The 15,250-nt window shown below is 44.4% G+C and overlaps 1 protein-coding gene across 2 annotated transcripts in view; it reads left to right on the top strand.

Moving 5' to 3' along the window:
* Positions 1-15,250, top strand: part of stc (nuclear transcription factor, X-box binding stc) — a 42,647-nt gene that overhangs the window by 7,637 nt on the left and 19,760 nt on the right. For both annotated transcript variants that reach the window (XM_075680034.1, XM_075680033.1), the window contains exons 4-8: positions 1,678-1,813; positions 5,917-6,219; positions 6,565-6,888; positions 7,498-7,697; positions 13,101-13,343. In XM_075680034.1, coding sequence (XP_075536149.1) covers positions 1,678-1,813; positions 5,917-6,219; positions 6,565-6,888; positions 7,498-7,697; positions 13,101-13,343 — 1,206 coding nt within the window. The remainder of the gene's footprint in view (positions 1-1,677; positions 1,814-5,916; positions 6,220-6,564; positions 6,889-7,497; positions 7,698-13,100; positions 13,344-15,250) is intronic.

Genomic DNA, 15,250 nt, shown 5'->3' with positions numbered 1-15,250 from the left:
CTAGAATAGACGAATTAAAGCTTAGAGAAATAATAAAACACACAAGCCAAATGTCTGCAGGTTTTTGTTTTACTTCACACCGCATCAAGAGAGAAGTACTTTCGTTTTGTCTGCTTCCGTTTTGTCTCTTTTATCTGCTTGTCGGCTTGACACCGAAACTGTCATTTTCTTCCGTGTTCCAGCGCGGGATCATGCTCTGTGATCCGCTTGTGTCTGCCTCAGTATTCGTGTAGCACAGGACGCAGTCAGGAGTGTCGGTCGATTACTCTTGGGGATATACTTTCCCTTTTGCATGACATGGCGCCTGGCGCGGCGCCTGTTTAAGCTATGGCCATTCTGCCCTCTGGCTTGGCTTATGCCAGACTTATACCGCTAGTCAGGTGTCCTCGTGCACAGTGTGCAAAATCATGTGCTGTGTGAAACGAGACAATTGCAACAGCTTGCACACAACGTCATCAGCGGAAGTGCGCCGTGTAGCAAAAAAGCTTGGAGAAAAATAAAATGAAGATGGGACTCGTGACGTATGCGTCATGCAACCCTCAAGGTTCGGTATGGGAGAATGCAAGGAAGAAATTTTGCTTGCAGAGGCTAGACGGTGCAAGTGGAGAGAGCGTCTATGTTTGTGGTGAAGCACGCTGCCTGAAATCATGGGTTCGCAACACTCAAATATTTAAATCTCGGCTATTATTTAGCTGATTTGAAAAATGTTTTTGGCAGAACGCCTCCTAGAGGACACGTAACAACTTCCCGCGTATAACCAAAATTCGCTATGGGGCCTGGTGAGGGGCACTTTAACAAAGATTGACTTCTGGCCTTGTTGGTGCTACATCTTTGATTTAGAAAAGATAGCGCTTGTGTATGTCCCTGCACTTTAACAAAGATTGACTTCTGGCCTTGTTGGTGCTACATCTTCGATTTAGAAAAGATAGCGCTTGTGTATGTCCCTCCTGTGTCCATGTGAAAAAGTTCCCGCGCTCAGCTCAAACCTCCAAGATCAACTATGGGCCATCCGGCAAGCCCGTGAGGCGGCGAGGAGGCAGGATCTCCAGACCTTCTTGGGGGCGGCCTAGGCCCAGGCCACGAATTTGCCAGATTTTCAATAAATTTGTTACCTCCACCACCCATGCACTGTAGCATTTTATTAGTTCTTTCTTGCAGGGTGTGAAGGAGGATTTTGGGGGAATTATTTGCTGAGGTGTGTCTTCTTCACCAGAGCATATTGTTGGGTTTTTTGGTACATCCTTGCCAAAGTTTGTCCTTTGTAGGTGTATGTCTGTGTCTTGTGTTCACATGAGAAACAAATTAATTTAATAAATACAGTGTAGATGTATTTAAAACAATTGTGGTGGTTGATATTGTTGCTTCAATTCCCTTGCATTGTCCAGTATCATGAGTGGGAAAAGCAATCGTTTATGACACCTCCTTTTATCTTTATCGCAAGCGTAACTGAAAGTGAAGTCTTAGCAGCAATTTCAACCAAAAACCACTTCCGGGGCCTTTTTTGGCTTCACTGATTATTGGAGACTTTTATTTAGTTACATAGTTTAAGTATGCCTTGCGATTTCTCAGCTTCTCATGAATTGCTACCATTATTCTGCTGTTGTATGTGATGATGGGCGTGCCACTTCATGATTAGTTTTTCTCTTTGTGTTCGCCCTTTATATGCATGTACTATAGCACGTGCGGTGCAGCCAAGAGCAGGAAGTCAGCTGTGGTGAGCCCTGTGGCCGACTGCTTAACTGTGAAATCCACACTTGCCAAGCACAGTGCCATGCAGGTGCCTGTGATCCCTGTGCCCGCATAGTGGAACAGAGTGAGTGCGACTGCATTTTTAGCTGCTATATGATCTTTTCATACCATTATGGCTTCCCACACAATATGCGTAAACTGTCTTATATTATGCTAAGATTGAACCAGTTTGTTGCATTTAATAGAGAAATTCCTAATTGTAGATGTCAATTTCTTTTTACCGCATGTCATCTCCAGCTTGCACTTGTATATGGCCATTTGCGAAGCTCAATCACCGTGAACCGCTTCATCAGTAATGTGCCAGGCATGACTAGCTTACTAGAGCTACTTTCCCACACAAACCATGCTTCTGTCTTCTCGGATTGAGTAGCATGTGCAAGTACAGTGTGGTCCAATATTAAAAGCAGCACTTTAATGTGCGGCTCTCACTTTGCTTGGCCTAGCTGCCAATGTCAGCTGAAGCTATGTCAATGCACTGCACAGGTTTGCAGAAAGGTGCCGCTGCCACCAACCACAAGTCGTCTGTTTCAAAATCAGGCGATTGTGCACTTGCCAGAGGAAAAATTCGCACATGCTCTGCTCTTATGTTGTCCCTTAAAACATGGACCATGCTGTACATGTCACCAGTACATGACATGATTGCCTGTGACTGCTCTTTGGACACCATCAAACTTCTTGAGTTGAAAACATCTGATTGCTTCCGTGCTGTAGCAGATGCTTTGCAGTCCCACTATATTTAGGGCATGGGACCTTTGCTCCCAAGAATTCTCAAACTCAGCAAACCACTGCTTGGTCAGTCTAGTGCAGCAACTCTGTTTCTTTAATTGTTCTGGTGAGAGCCTTTGCCCATAAGCTGCAACTGTCAGATGTGGTGTGTACCGGGTTAACAAACTTGCTTTTGTTGGCGATGCAACTGGATCCAAGAAAATCGAAGCATTACGGTTACAATTTGTCACTAAAGAAGACAGACATAATTGTGCACACTGCATTCATTAAAACATCTAAAGCAGACAAAAATGGATCTATTATACAGCCCTCTGAAGTACACCACTGCTTTCTGAAAGGGACATTTGCACTTCTAAAATAAGCAAAGTAATAATTTCACATAAACCATAAACTACTAATACATTAGATTTGTGTGAGACGCCCCCATTGGTTGCAGTTTACAGAATCGCAGTATCCCTCTTTGCTGTGTAGTTATGGAGCTTGAAATTTATTGATTTTAACTTCATAAGCAACCTTTGTAAAATGATTTAAAGCCTACATAATAAATTTGATCCCTTCATTTACTTGAGTTTAAGATTTATTAGTATTTTTAATGCAACAAATTTTATTGAAGCTGTATCAACAGTCGCCTGGCAGGAGCATTCCTATTTATCAGTAAATTGAATTTGTTCCAAAGTTAAAACATCCTGATGAAGGAACTTTTGCTGACCTATAAAAAATTCATTGCTTTGGTTTCCACTGCATATTTTTTATTCTATAGTCTTGAAATGTGCTTGATTTTCAGTTTTTAGTTAAACTTGCTCTTCAGTAATTTGTGATTATGCTGTGCCTCTTGTTTAGTACCAATGCTGCTCTCTGATTCTACATCTCTGTGAGGTCAAGGGCAAGTTTTATCAGCTGAAGCAAGCAGCCAATGTAATAAAGTTATAGAATCTACATCCACATAAAGTATATTGGCACACATACATTGCCTATCTCTTTACGGGGACTGTTTTTCACCAGCTAAATGTTACAAAGTTATCGCTTGGCACAAGATGCGCCTTCAAGTATTGGAAATTTCTCAAATGTTGTCACTGATTCTGTAGTGAAAGAATCTGGCCTAATTAGATTGCGTGCACTGTGAAAATAGTGCAGACATTCTATAACCTACGTGAGCACCAGCGATTACACTGGAATGTACTGTTGCGCTCAGTAGGAGCTACAGTGTGCAAGCGATGGGCGAAGTGGTCCCCCCCCCCCACCCCCATTTGGATAGCTGTGGGAGTCGGCACCGTGTTACCGCCCTAAAGGGGGAGGGTTTGGCTGTTCCTGTTTCGAAACATTGCCCCTTCATGCCTCCTTTCACCCTCTCCCCAGTTTAGTGCGTAAAACCTTGGTCTCACAAAAATGATAGCAACAGACAGTGGCCACATTTAGTGTGAGCTATGTAGCGATCATTGCTCTGTGCACTTTAATCGGTGAAATATTAGTGAGTTCATAGTAATGTTTATTTTGCACATATTGCGATTGCATGCAGAAAGAGAAAAAGCAAAGGTAGGCATTGAGTGGTAATACTGTTACGGTCGGAAGACGCAGACGAAAAGCTATATACAAGTATATTTACAAGGAAATACGCCGTACTTGGCCAAGAGGCAACAGCCCGCGCTAGCCTCTAATCGTTGTCGTTGTCTTCACACTGCTCGCCTCTTCGTGATCGCAAATACTGTTCCATAGCAATACCAAAACCTGTGTGACGATGCATCGAGGGGTGATAAACCAAACATAAAATCCTGAGGTGACAGCAGTTCTCATTTCGAAAACATGAATGATGCCCAGCTAGCACAGAAGGTGACCACTAGTTCGTTCCGATTGTTTTTGTGCAAGAAGATTTCTTCCTCAAACCTTGGAGAGAGGGAAAAAGCAGGCGTCAAGTGGAAATGCCTGGAACAAGAATAGCAGCACCCTCTCCCTTTAAGTCAGGAGCTCGGCACCAATCGGCACCACTATACAACCTGGAAGAACGCACTCATGCCATGCAGCTCATACTGAGCACTACAGTACAATGAGTAACGTCTAAGTAGCTGGCACACTTGACCCGTAGATCAGATGTTGACAACCAATGACTGTGCTCGAGTAATAGTTGTGCTTTAAATGTCATTGTTTTTCTGGGCACTTCTTCACCTAACAATGCATTAAATTTGTGACTTACAGTATTGGTACTGTCTGGTTCTTCACCCTCACTACAACAGGACAGTAGTTTCTTTATTTTATCCTAACCTTGGTGCAATTAATGGCCATCTGCAAACCTATTCTTTTGTTTATGACTGTGTCCAAAAGCGCATGCAGTTGTCGAAACTTAGCTAAATATACTGCTACATTTAACTGCACTCATAAACTCAGTCAATGAGCTTTACATTCAGAACATGGTGCAGTATACTTTTGCTAATTCGACTCCGGTTAATTAGATTTTTCAGTTAATTCAATTCCATTCGAAGGTCCTGGCTAGCGCCCATGCATATCTATGTGCCCATACTTCCGTTATTTCAGTCCTAAAATTAGCTTTTGCCAGATAATTCGAACTTGACCTGTCAGCACGCATGCACCTGACCCCTATGGTGACTCCAATAATGACCCCTTCAGTGACAGTGTTTGTCTTGGCAGAGCTTAGGGGACAATGAATGCACTGAACACATGTAAAAAAAAAAATATCCTGTTGAAAACACCTATTTTTGGCCTGCCCTAGGAAAATTTTCAAGCAATAACTGTAGCTCACAATGTCTAATCACAGTATTTACCCAATTCTAAGGCATGCCTTTTTCTTCTTCCTTTGTGCTTTCACAAGCGTACTGGGGCAAAGCTGACTTTAGGAAAGCAGACACCATTGTGCAACACACATTAGACCCTTGCCCCTTTTTCTTGCCAGAAAAATAGTTGGATTTGCAATAAATTTCTACTTTGTTTAGGAGCTTTAAATGTCATTTATAAGTTAGTTTTCTATTTTGGACACATAGAAAGTGCGTGAGCGTTCGATTCAGGGGCGTGTTAGACTCGAGCAAAAACTGTCAAATGAATCAGGGGTGTGTTTTGGCATTTCTCATGCATCTTGCCTAATTTGACCTGCCAGATAACTCAATCGATCTCGTTGGTCCCGTCAGGCTTGAATTAATGGAAGTCAACTGCATAACATGAGGAACACCTCTAGCATTCAAAATTTTGCAGAAACCACAAGAAACCATGAAAATGTAATGTAAAAGAATAGCAGGTCCAGTTTAGGTCATCTTTGACATTAGTGGGGCGTTGTCTCCTGGTGGGAGTTGAAACATCTTTCTATCGTTTTCTTCTGTGGTCAGTGTTCTTTACTATTTATTTTTTTCCACCAAACGGGCTTCCATCAAAATCTTAACCTTGTTGCATGTAAATCCTTTTTAATTCTCATGTGATGACCTGGTTGTGCTGTTTCAGAGTGCTTCTGTGGCAAGCAGAGGCGCGAAGCTCTCTGTACACGGGAGTCCAATGCATCAAGCGAGTTTTCGTGCGGCGATCTGTGTGGACGGTTCCTAGGTTGTGGACTCCATAAGTGCGAAGAGGAATGTCACTTTGGCGAGTGCGGTCCCTGCCCACTCCTGCCAGAGTCTGTCACACACTGCCCATGTGGCAAGAGCCCACTGGCGAGCATTGAGGGAGCCAAACCTAGGCTCTCATGCTCAGACCCGGTGCCCACATGCGGCGAGACGTGCGGGAAGCTACTCCAGTGTGGTCCGAAAGGTAGAGCTCACTACTGACTTTCACAGCTGTAGTTAGATATTTCCCTTGCTGCACTGTTCGAACAGTGGGTAGAAAGTCAGGATGTTCTGAACCATTCACTCTAGAATAGAAGTCATCAGGCTCGTCGGAGCTCTGTTAAGTCATTCATGTTTACAGTACCAGTATGTTACAGGTGAGCAAAAAACTTGAGTAGGTTTTCAGTTTTGTTGTGCATAATGATGTTTAGCTCCCTTAATTTAATGGGTTTGAGTAAAGCTGCTAATGCTACTTTGCATTTGTGCTTTAAAGGAAACATTTATAGGTATCAGTAATGTTAGTAAAGTAATGCAGAGGCTCTTCTCACAGGCAACTGGCACCGATGTGCTGCACCATGCCACGAGGAACTTTGCCCACCATGCGCACGTTCAAGCGCTGTGCGGTGCCGGTGTGGTGCGACGTCACGTGAGCTTCCCTGCACAGAGCTTGGGTCTTCAGAGCATCAGGGGCCTGAGCTGTGTCAACGGCGATGTCAGAAGCGGCGCCAGTGTGGCCGCCACAAGTGCCTCGCCCTGTGCTGCGTGGACATTGAGCACCGCTGCCCGCTTGTGTGTGGCAAGCGTCTATCATGTGGACAACATGTCTGTGAAGAGCCCTGCCACAGGGGAAACTGCCCTTCTTGCTGGAATGTCAGTGAGTGAAATTCTCCTGTGGTGGAGTGCCCTTCACATGTTTTTTACAGCTGTAGTCAAGTACCATTTGCAATGGCTTGGCAGGTATGTATGATTGGGACCTAACTTGAAGGTCTTTTTCTAAGCTAAGCGTAGGGAAGTACAGTCCTTCATGTGAAACACACAATATGCTTCAGTGACATTCCTTAGTGATTCCTGCCATGGGAAGCTAATAAGTATATAGTTAGGATATTTAGAATTCTGATTTTTAAGTTTTAGCTCCAGAGTTACCAACAAGCATCACTGAAGCATAGCGACCAGTTACGTCAAGGAATGGCACTGTCTTCCACTAAAGCCAAACCTCGAACCTCAATTTAGCGAACTCTGTGATATAACAAGCTTTCTTAATATCCTGATCCTTGTTGCGCAGAACACCATGTATCTTTTTTTCTTGTGATATAGTGAAGTAATTTGGTTTGGCAGTCTCCATTAACTATGTCTATGCACATCATTTGTACTTGTAGTTTGTGACATGCAAAAGAAAATAAAAATGTCACGTTACAGTGAAGCCATTGTTTGCACATGCAGTTTAATGAGCAAATGTTAAGTTCCTTGGGTTTCTTCAAAACAGGCTTTGAGGACCTGAGCTGCCACTGTGGCAGTGCCTCGCTGAGTCCCCCTATCGCTTGCGGAACACGACCTCCAGACTGTGGCCAGCCGTGCGCCAGGGAGCATCCATGTGGACACCCTGTCACCCACACATGCCACAGTGACCCATCTTGTCCTCCCTGCGCCACACTCACTGAAAAATGGTGTTTTGGCCACCATGAGGTTTGTGTCACAGATGATTTTTTTTACTGCGCAGCAGTTGATGGGTAGTCACAACATTTTCATCTTGTCGGGTGGGTGTTTGGGGCATGCAGCCTTTGAGAGAGGAGGCACACACGTATATAGAGGGAGATCACATGGTGTGCACGCGATAGTCCACTAGCTGCAAGAGGGGCAAGGAGCCGGTAAATGACAGGTCATGTCATACTAGATATGGAGGAATACAGTGTCTGTGCTTGTGCCAGCAACTAGATGGCTCTTTCTCAAAAAGCAATGCTGAACATGACAAGGCCACTCAACTCTGACAGGCTGTGACTCACAAAGAATGTTCTCGACAGACTGATCAGATCAGCAAAGGGCTGTGGCATTTTGGCACATTTGAAGATGAAAGCCCAAGTCCTGTCGTTTTAAAGCATATTATGCATCGGCTGTGTTACCAGCAAAATCCAGGGCTTCAAGCTAGAGGCATCTGTTGTATAGTCCGAGAGACATGCTGTACAACCCTTTCCATTTTTTTTTCCTTCAATTTATGCAAAATTTTCTACATGTCTGGCTCCATGAAAATCTCAGCAGTGTATTTACTAGCATCATGAACAATCGAAGGGCAAATAAGGTCATTCTTTCATTTCCACTTTCACCAATTCATGTAATGCTGGCATGATTTACTTAATGTGAGGCCTATACCATCTTTGGCAACCAGATAAGTAGTGATGCGAGATCAAGTTCATGAGTTGTTATGCTTGCCAAGGATGTCCTACTTGGTAATTTCTTGCTGAAGTTCCATTTGTCCACAGTGGTACATCACAAATGTGATTTGATGGCATAAAGTACAAGATTTGTCCATGGGTACTGCAGTCATGAGCCATGCAGCATAACTACTGCACCATGCCTTGGAAGTAGACAAAAAGCGTTTAGTTATGCTGCTGCATGAATAATTGTTTTTAGTGCAGTTAGCATTCTTTGGAAACTTCACCCAGTTTATGGTATGTGTATGGGTGCGTAATCTTTTTCACGCCAACTTGGCTCACTGTGTTGTCCGTGGTCTAATTTGTAAAGCATCAGGCTCCTGTGCTGAGTGTACCTGATTCAAAACCAACTGTCGGACTAGCTTGGGTCAGTGGGTATGTGACATTGGGTATGTGTGGGTCGCACTTCAATGAACCACTTTCACGCTAACTCGGGCTACTGGATATTTGCCACTGGGTATGTACCACTCTTCAGTGAACCAGGCTTTGATGCCAACTTGGGCCACAGGGTATTTGCCAACGCTTATGTTCAGTGAATCGTTGATGAATCTCTCTGATGCCAGCTTAACACTTTCCTGTCCGTGCCTATTCCCACCGATAGCCTGCTATTGATGGTTGCAAATTCATATTTTGCCACTTTCAGAGTGCTTTCAGACAGCTAGCGCCATTTATTGGGTTATTTAGGAACTACAGTTTAACCTTGATATAACGAAGTGGGTAAAATCGGCTATTTGCTTCGTTATATTGAAATTTTGTTTTAATGAAATTCGACCTTTTATGCAAATAAGTACAGTCACCGATCAATTTTTTTTTACACCTAAAGGGGTCGCAGAATTTTCCGAATTATTGGGCACTAAAAAAATGCTAATTTTAATGAGAAAACAATTCATTTTGATGAATTTGGGAGTCAGCGACGAATGATATGGTTTCATGCCACGTTGACGATATCTTCACATCGGCAGTACGAATTAAGTGATGCCAGCTGCGCTTTCATGTGCACCCGGTCAGCCCGGTAAAAACGACGGCACTACTAGAGGCACATACCCAGTGTCCCAAGTTGGTATCAAAGAGGTTCATTGAAGAGCAGCACATACCCATTGTCACATATCCAGTCACTCAGTTTAGTCGAATGTTTGGTCTCGAACCCGATTCCATCAGCACCGATGCTCTATTCATTAGGCCGTAGGCTACCCAGTGATACAAGTTGGAGTGAAAGGGGTTGACACGGCCGGACAGACAAACAGACCGACCAACCGACCGCAAACTGGTGAAGGTCCCAAAGAATGCTAATTAAATTAAAGATAGGCTGTGGATTAGTACAAATATTTTGCTGAAAGAAGTGTACGTGAGATCAAGGTATCACTGTGTTCTCCAGGTGGCCACAAGGCAGCCCTACGGGTGCAGGCACCCAAAACACATTGTGAGATCAGATAGTGTCAAGGAGATTGCCAATCCCTGAGGGATTTTTATTTAAGTAGGCATAATTGGGGTAATGCACTATTGTCCTCAAGGCTTATTTAGTGTGTTCAAATGCGGCAGAAGTCGTGTGCATAGTTATCGACTACCTAATGGGGGCTATTTCTTGTAGCATAATATCATACGTTGCGTTGTTGAATGCCTTTCAAACGCCAAACTGTGAAGATTGCTTTTAGTAATGTGGTGGTCGTTTTCTCAGTGCTGTCATTTCGAAGGTAAAGTAGTGCACCTCGAGTTGAAATGTGCTTAGTGTCCAATTAGCACACACAGGAGATCATGAATTGGACTGTGGGTCTATGTAGTACTACCCTCTCCATTATTTTTTCCATGCGTGAAGTGAGGGAAGTAAGATGGAGAGCAGACAATTCCCTGCCATGCCTCCACACTACTCTTCCCTTCTTAGCAGTGCTTAAAGGGCCCTCACCAGGCCACAGCAAATTTTGGCTGTATGCTGGAAGTTGTTACGGTGCCCTCTAAGGAGTATTCTAGTGCAAAAATTTTTCAAATTGTAGTTAATTAATAGCAGAGATAGAAATATTTGAAGTGGCGCAAACCCATGATTTCAGGAGGTGAGCGCCACCACCAACGTAGACACTCTCTCTCCATTTGCCATGTCTAGCCTGTGCAAGCGAAATTCCTTTCCTGCATTCTCCCATACTGGAGCCAGAGGATCACATGATAAATGTGTCTTGGGCCCCGTCTTTTTTCTCTCTGTCTCGCTCTCATTTTTGCTGAGTGACGCATTTCAGGTGACAGTTTCACCAGCAAAAACTTGCGTTTGCAAGTTTTTTGCTGGTGATGATTTTGCATGGTCTGTACGAAAACACCTGATTAGTGCCACAATCACGAGTAATGAGGCAGGCGTGAGAGGATCACAGAGCATGATCGTACACTGAATTGCAGTAGAAAATGACATACTAGTTTCACTCTCTGCGCGTACAACTACATGACGTGGCAACAAGCAGATTAAACAGAAGTACAATCTCTCTTGCTACAGTATGAGGTTAAATACACGTGGACATTCGGTTTTGATTTAGGGCCTGAAATATTTTACAAGAATTTTAAAAAAATTGATAAGGTTAAGAAAAAAATAGAAGCCCGAAGTTTACCAATTTGTACTTCTGTATAAAAAACATATCACAGTTCTGTAAACAGCATCCAATAGAGCATCTGAAGCAGACAAATTTAATACTTCAATTTATATCTTGCGTGAATTTGTGACATTGTTTGCAAGGGTATTATAACAGTCCTACTCACATATTACTATTGGTGTATTTGAGAACCATACTGAATGCATTGTTTTTGTCTGCTTTAGATGTATTATTAGATGCAGTTTACATAATTGTAATGTTGTTTTCATTGAAGAGTTGCAGAAGAAGTTGAAGAATGCAGCTTCTTTGCGGACGACGGTGTCGTTTATCATACAGTTTAGTCTAAAGATGGCCAATTAACCTTAACCAATTTTCTTATACAGTCGAACCCGACTATATCAAACTAGCAAAAAAACGACTATCAGTTCGGTATAGAGCATAACTCGATATAAGCCTGCTAAATAATTAGATGTCATAAAAGCACATACCATTTATAAAATCACTTTATTGATGAAACTAGCTTAGTTTCGAAAGAAATAGTCCTGCATTTTCTTCTGCTTGGGCAATTTCGCTGCCTGTCGGAGCAGCTGAGGCCGCAACCTTCCGCATTCGTGCAGAAGCACCGCACTAGTGCAGGCGCACCAATCACCTCGGGGGATGTGGGCAAAGGACCGTCGTTGCTTTCCTCATTGTGCCCACTTTCACTTGTGCTTGGTACGATGTCGGCAATGTAGTCTTCGTTTTCGGGCTCTCCCGTGGTGGTGACACCATCATTTGCACTCACAAACTCGTCCACGGTTGATTCCTCAACAGCTTCCGGACTTTCTGACATCTCGCTCCAAACTTTGGCAACACCGGCGATGGCTTTGTCGCATTCATCAGAATTTACAGTCATCACCGAGCTCGCAGAAGCCGGCACGGCTGAAGCAATTTCAGATGAACCGCTCGTACACGGCTGTGTGTATGGGACGGGCACCATGGGCACCGGGTCGCGAATTTGGCCGCTTTAGCCCTAACCTTCCCTTAATCTTCAAGATCATGCTGGGAGTGCTCCATGGAATCTTGCACACTGCGGGGACATCCGACTTCTCACAGTGTTCGACCCGATTTATGATTTCGAGCTTCATGACGAAAGGCGAATTCTGCTGCTTCCTCATGGCAACACTGCCGGAGAAGGCCCACAAGGCGCACACACAACGAACCAGAAAAGCAGCGAGACAACTCGCACTTTCGCCATCATGCACGACGAGGGCACAAGAGCCTCTGATTGGCTGTCTGAGCAAGCGCTGTGGGCGGGCCAGGATCATTTTTTGCAGGGGAGTGTCGACGGCTCGTTTGAGGCAGCGCGGTCACGGTAGGGAGCGCGGTTGGATAGAGCCACGTCGCCGGGTTAACCCGCCGCGGTGGGGGAAAGCCAACTTCTGAGGGCACTTTCCCGCTTGACGTTTGATATATCGGGAGTTGCTGCTATTTTTGTTTGATGTAAGCGTAATTTTTGCTATATATATACTCATTGTAACTATACCGTGTCCAGAAATTGTTCCATATATAGAACAGTTCAATGTAAGCAGGTTCTATATAGTTGGGTTCAACTGTAGTTTCGTTTTCTGAAAATTTGAAGTTTTCAACAACTTTTATTAAAAATAGCAGGTCTAAATCAACGTTTTGTTCCAGCAGTCCCTTAGATTTTCGCTTTTATTTTTTAAGTGCAACACACCTCATCAGTTTGGTTCAGTTGTTGTTGAGGAAAACAATTTCTCTGTTCCCATATGTTTATATAGGAATGCCCTAGCTGAAGCTTCCTCTTAACAGTAAATCAAGTACCGGATTAGAGCTGTAGATGCATGTTGCAGATGCAGATCTCACATTAGAGATACATGTGCTCAGTGTCTGTGCATATGCAATGACAACTGGCAACAATGACAATGCGTGGCTTTGTGCATATAAATATAGTTGCCATCTAGCATTTGTCCCACGCTCCTTGAAGCATTTGCACTAATTTCAGAAATTAGTGATGCACTGACTTCCAGAAGCCTAACAGCACATCCATCAGACGCTTTCTTTCTGTTACTTTTGCTATGGCTTTTTTGCAGAAACGCCGGGCTGTGCCCTGTTTTCTGGAAGGCCTGTCTTGTGGGCGGCCATGTCTGCGTGACTTGCCCTGTGGACAGCACCAGTGCCAGCAGACTTGCCATGAGGGCGAGTGTCGCTTCCAGGGTTCTGCACAAGTGTGTACCCAGCCATGCATGACACCGCGGCCATCGTGCGGCCACCCCTGTGGTGAGCCTTGCCATCCAGGTGCACCGTGCCCAGCCACTTCAACTTGCAAGACATTGGTGAGACTTTGCTTGGATCAGCGACTTGAATTAGTCGTCACTTTGTATGTAGTAAGTATGTAGCAACAGTGCCATGGTTGCTGCTTCACCAATACTGACTGCGTACCTTTATCACAGAAGCTTGTATGAATGTATGCTTATCAGTTTCTTGTGTGAAATACATTGCCGACCATTTATTTGGACCTCACGGGGACTGCGGAAATGCCCGAATAAACAGGTGTCCGAAAAAGCAGATTAAGAAAAAAAGAAATCCTTTATTTCTGCACACTTATTCGGGCTCGGCAGTAGGGTTGAAAAAATTGTGAATGCGCCGTTGGACGCTGTTCCGTTTACGTGCAATCAGATAAGCCTGAATCTCGGAGAGGGTCGTACGGTCACTATAGGTGGCTGAAAGCACAGTCAGTGCTTGTGCACGCTCCGCATGCGACGGCAGTGTAGCACAGGGTGCGTCATCTTCCGACTCGGAGTCGTCCGGCGGTACAGCAGAAACCTGACGAATGATCTCGCCGCCATTGAGTTCTGCGCATGTCAGTACAGCAGCGTGAGCACCTGTGAAACTGTCAAATGAGACGGTGTCCAGAACCACTGCACAGGTCTCGGCAGAACACTTTCAGCGTCAGTAGGGTGCTAGGCTCCCGGCACCTGCTTGCCGGCATTCCCCAGCACAGTCTGCGCAGGCACTGTCGTTGCCATTAGACACTTGACGCTATGTTTCCGTATGCCACGTTGCATCACCGCAACCTCGACATAGCACACAAAGCAAACATCACCACGCCATCACGCCGATACCAGTCGCACAAACGAAAAACGTGGCCTACTCGCAGCGTCGTGCACAAAGAAACAAACAAAACAGGTGCTGGATTGTCTTGACATGGCTTACTAAGCTGAGACCGGAACTGCTGTAGCCACGAACTAGGCAGAAACAATGATGGTGAGCAAGGATTTGCAGTAGCACCACTTCGTGAGGCAGCAAGGAAGCTCCGTTCAAAAATGGCATTCAGCAAGTCGAACCATGCACCGGTCAGAGTTGGTGCATGGTGCTTTCAATTGAGTTGGCTCAAGGAGCCAACTCAATCATACCTTATCCATAAGTTCAAGACATTGCAACCAATAGGCATAAACGTTTCAAAGGGAGCTTTAGAATCTATTCGCTATGCTAAACTTCAAGCTATAGGCAACAACACTTAGTTTAATTTCTTGGCGTACCCCCTCCCTTTTTTTTTCTTCTACCCTTCCCTTTCCTTTTTTTTTGTCAGCCGGCGTGTCAGACGCCCTAGACACGCCGGCTAACGCGCGTGTGTTGACTGACCAGGGTGGGGGGCCTGGCTTTGACCTTGTACTCAGCGTTTCTTTACTCTCAATTCGACACGCTAACACATTTTCCCTCGTTTCTGCATCCTCCCACCTCACACCCTCTCCCCTTTAGAAGAACCCCACCTATATATACTGTGGCGAGGAAAGCATATGTCGCCTTGAAGAAGACAAGTCCACTTGTCGAAACGTTGGCTCCTGCATTCACCTTGTTCACGTTTTGCTCATCATGTTTGAAAGATGGCACACAGCATCAATATTGCTGGGAAGCAGACACTAGCAGTTCAATGTTTGTTCAGAAAGTATGCACCATCAGGTAGCTTTCATGCATACACATTGCGAGAAATGAGAAAACAGCCATATGCATCGAGCTGTGCCCAAGATACAGAATCTCATAGCTGAGCAGGGCTTGAGCTGTTGTGTTCAGCCCATAAGCCAAAGCACTTTCAAAACTAAAAAGTGTGGTAGTTAGAAAAGGATCCTTGCAGCCAGTTTAATCAGGCTTATGGCACACTAAAACTATGTTTTCCATCTTAAGTGTCTGTATACTTGTTTTTTCACTGGTATATAGGTAGTTCTTGTAATAAATTAACAAA

Source organism: Dermacentor variabilis, chromosome 2, assembly GCF_050947875.1.
Source record: "Dermacentor variabilis isolate Ectoservices chromosome 2, ASM5094787v1, whole genome shotgun sequence".
Classification (NCBI taxonomy): domain Eukaryota; kingdom Metazoa; phylum Arthropoda; class Arachnida; order Ixodida; family Ixodidae; genus Dermacentor; species Dermacentor variabilis.
This window is presented reverse-complemented; position numbering and strand designations above follow the sequence as displayed.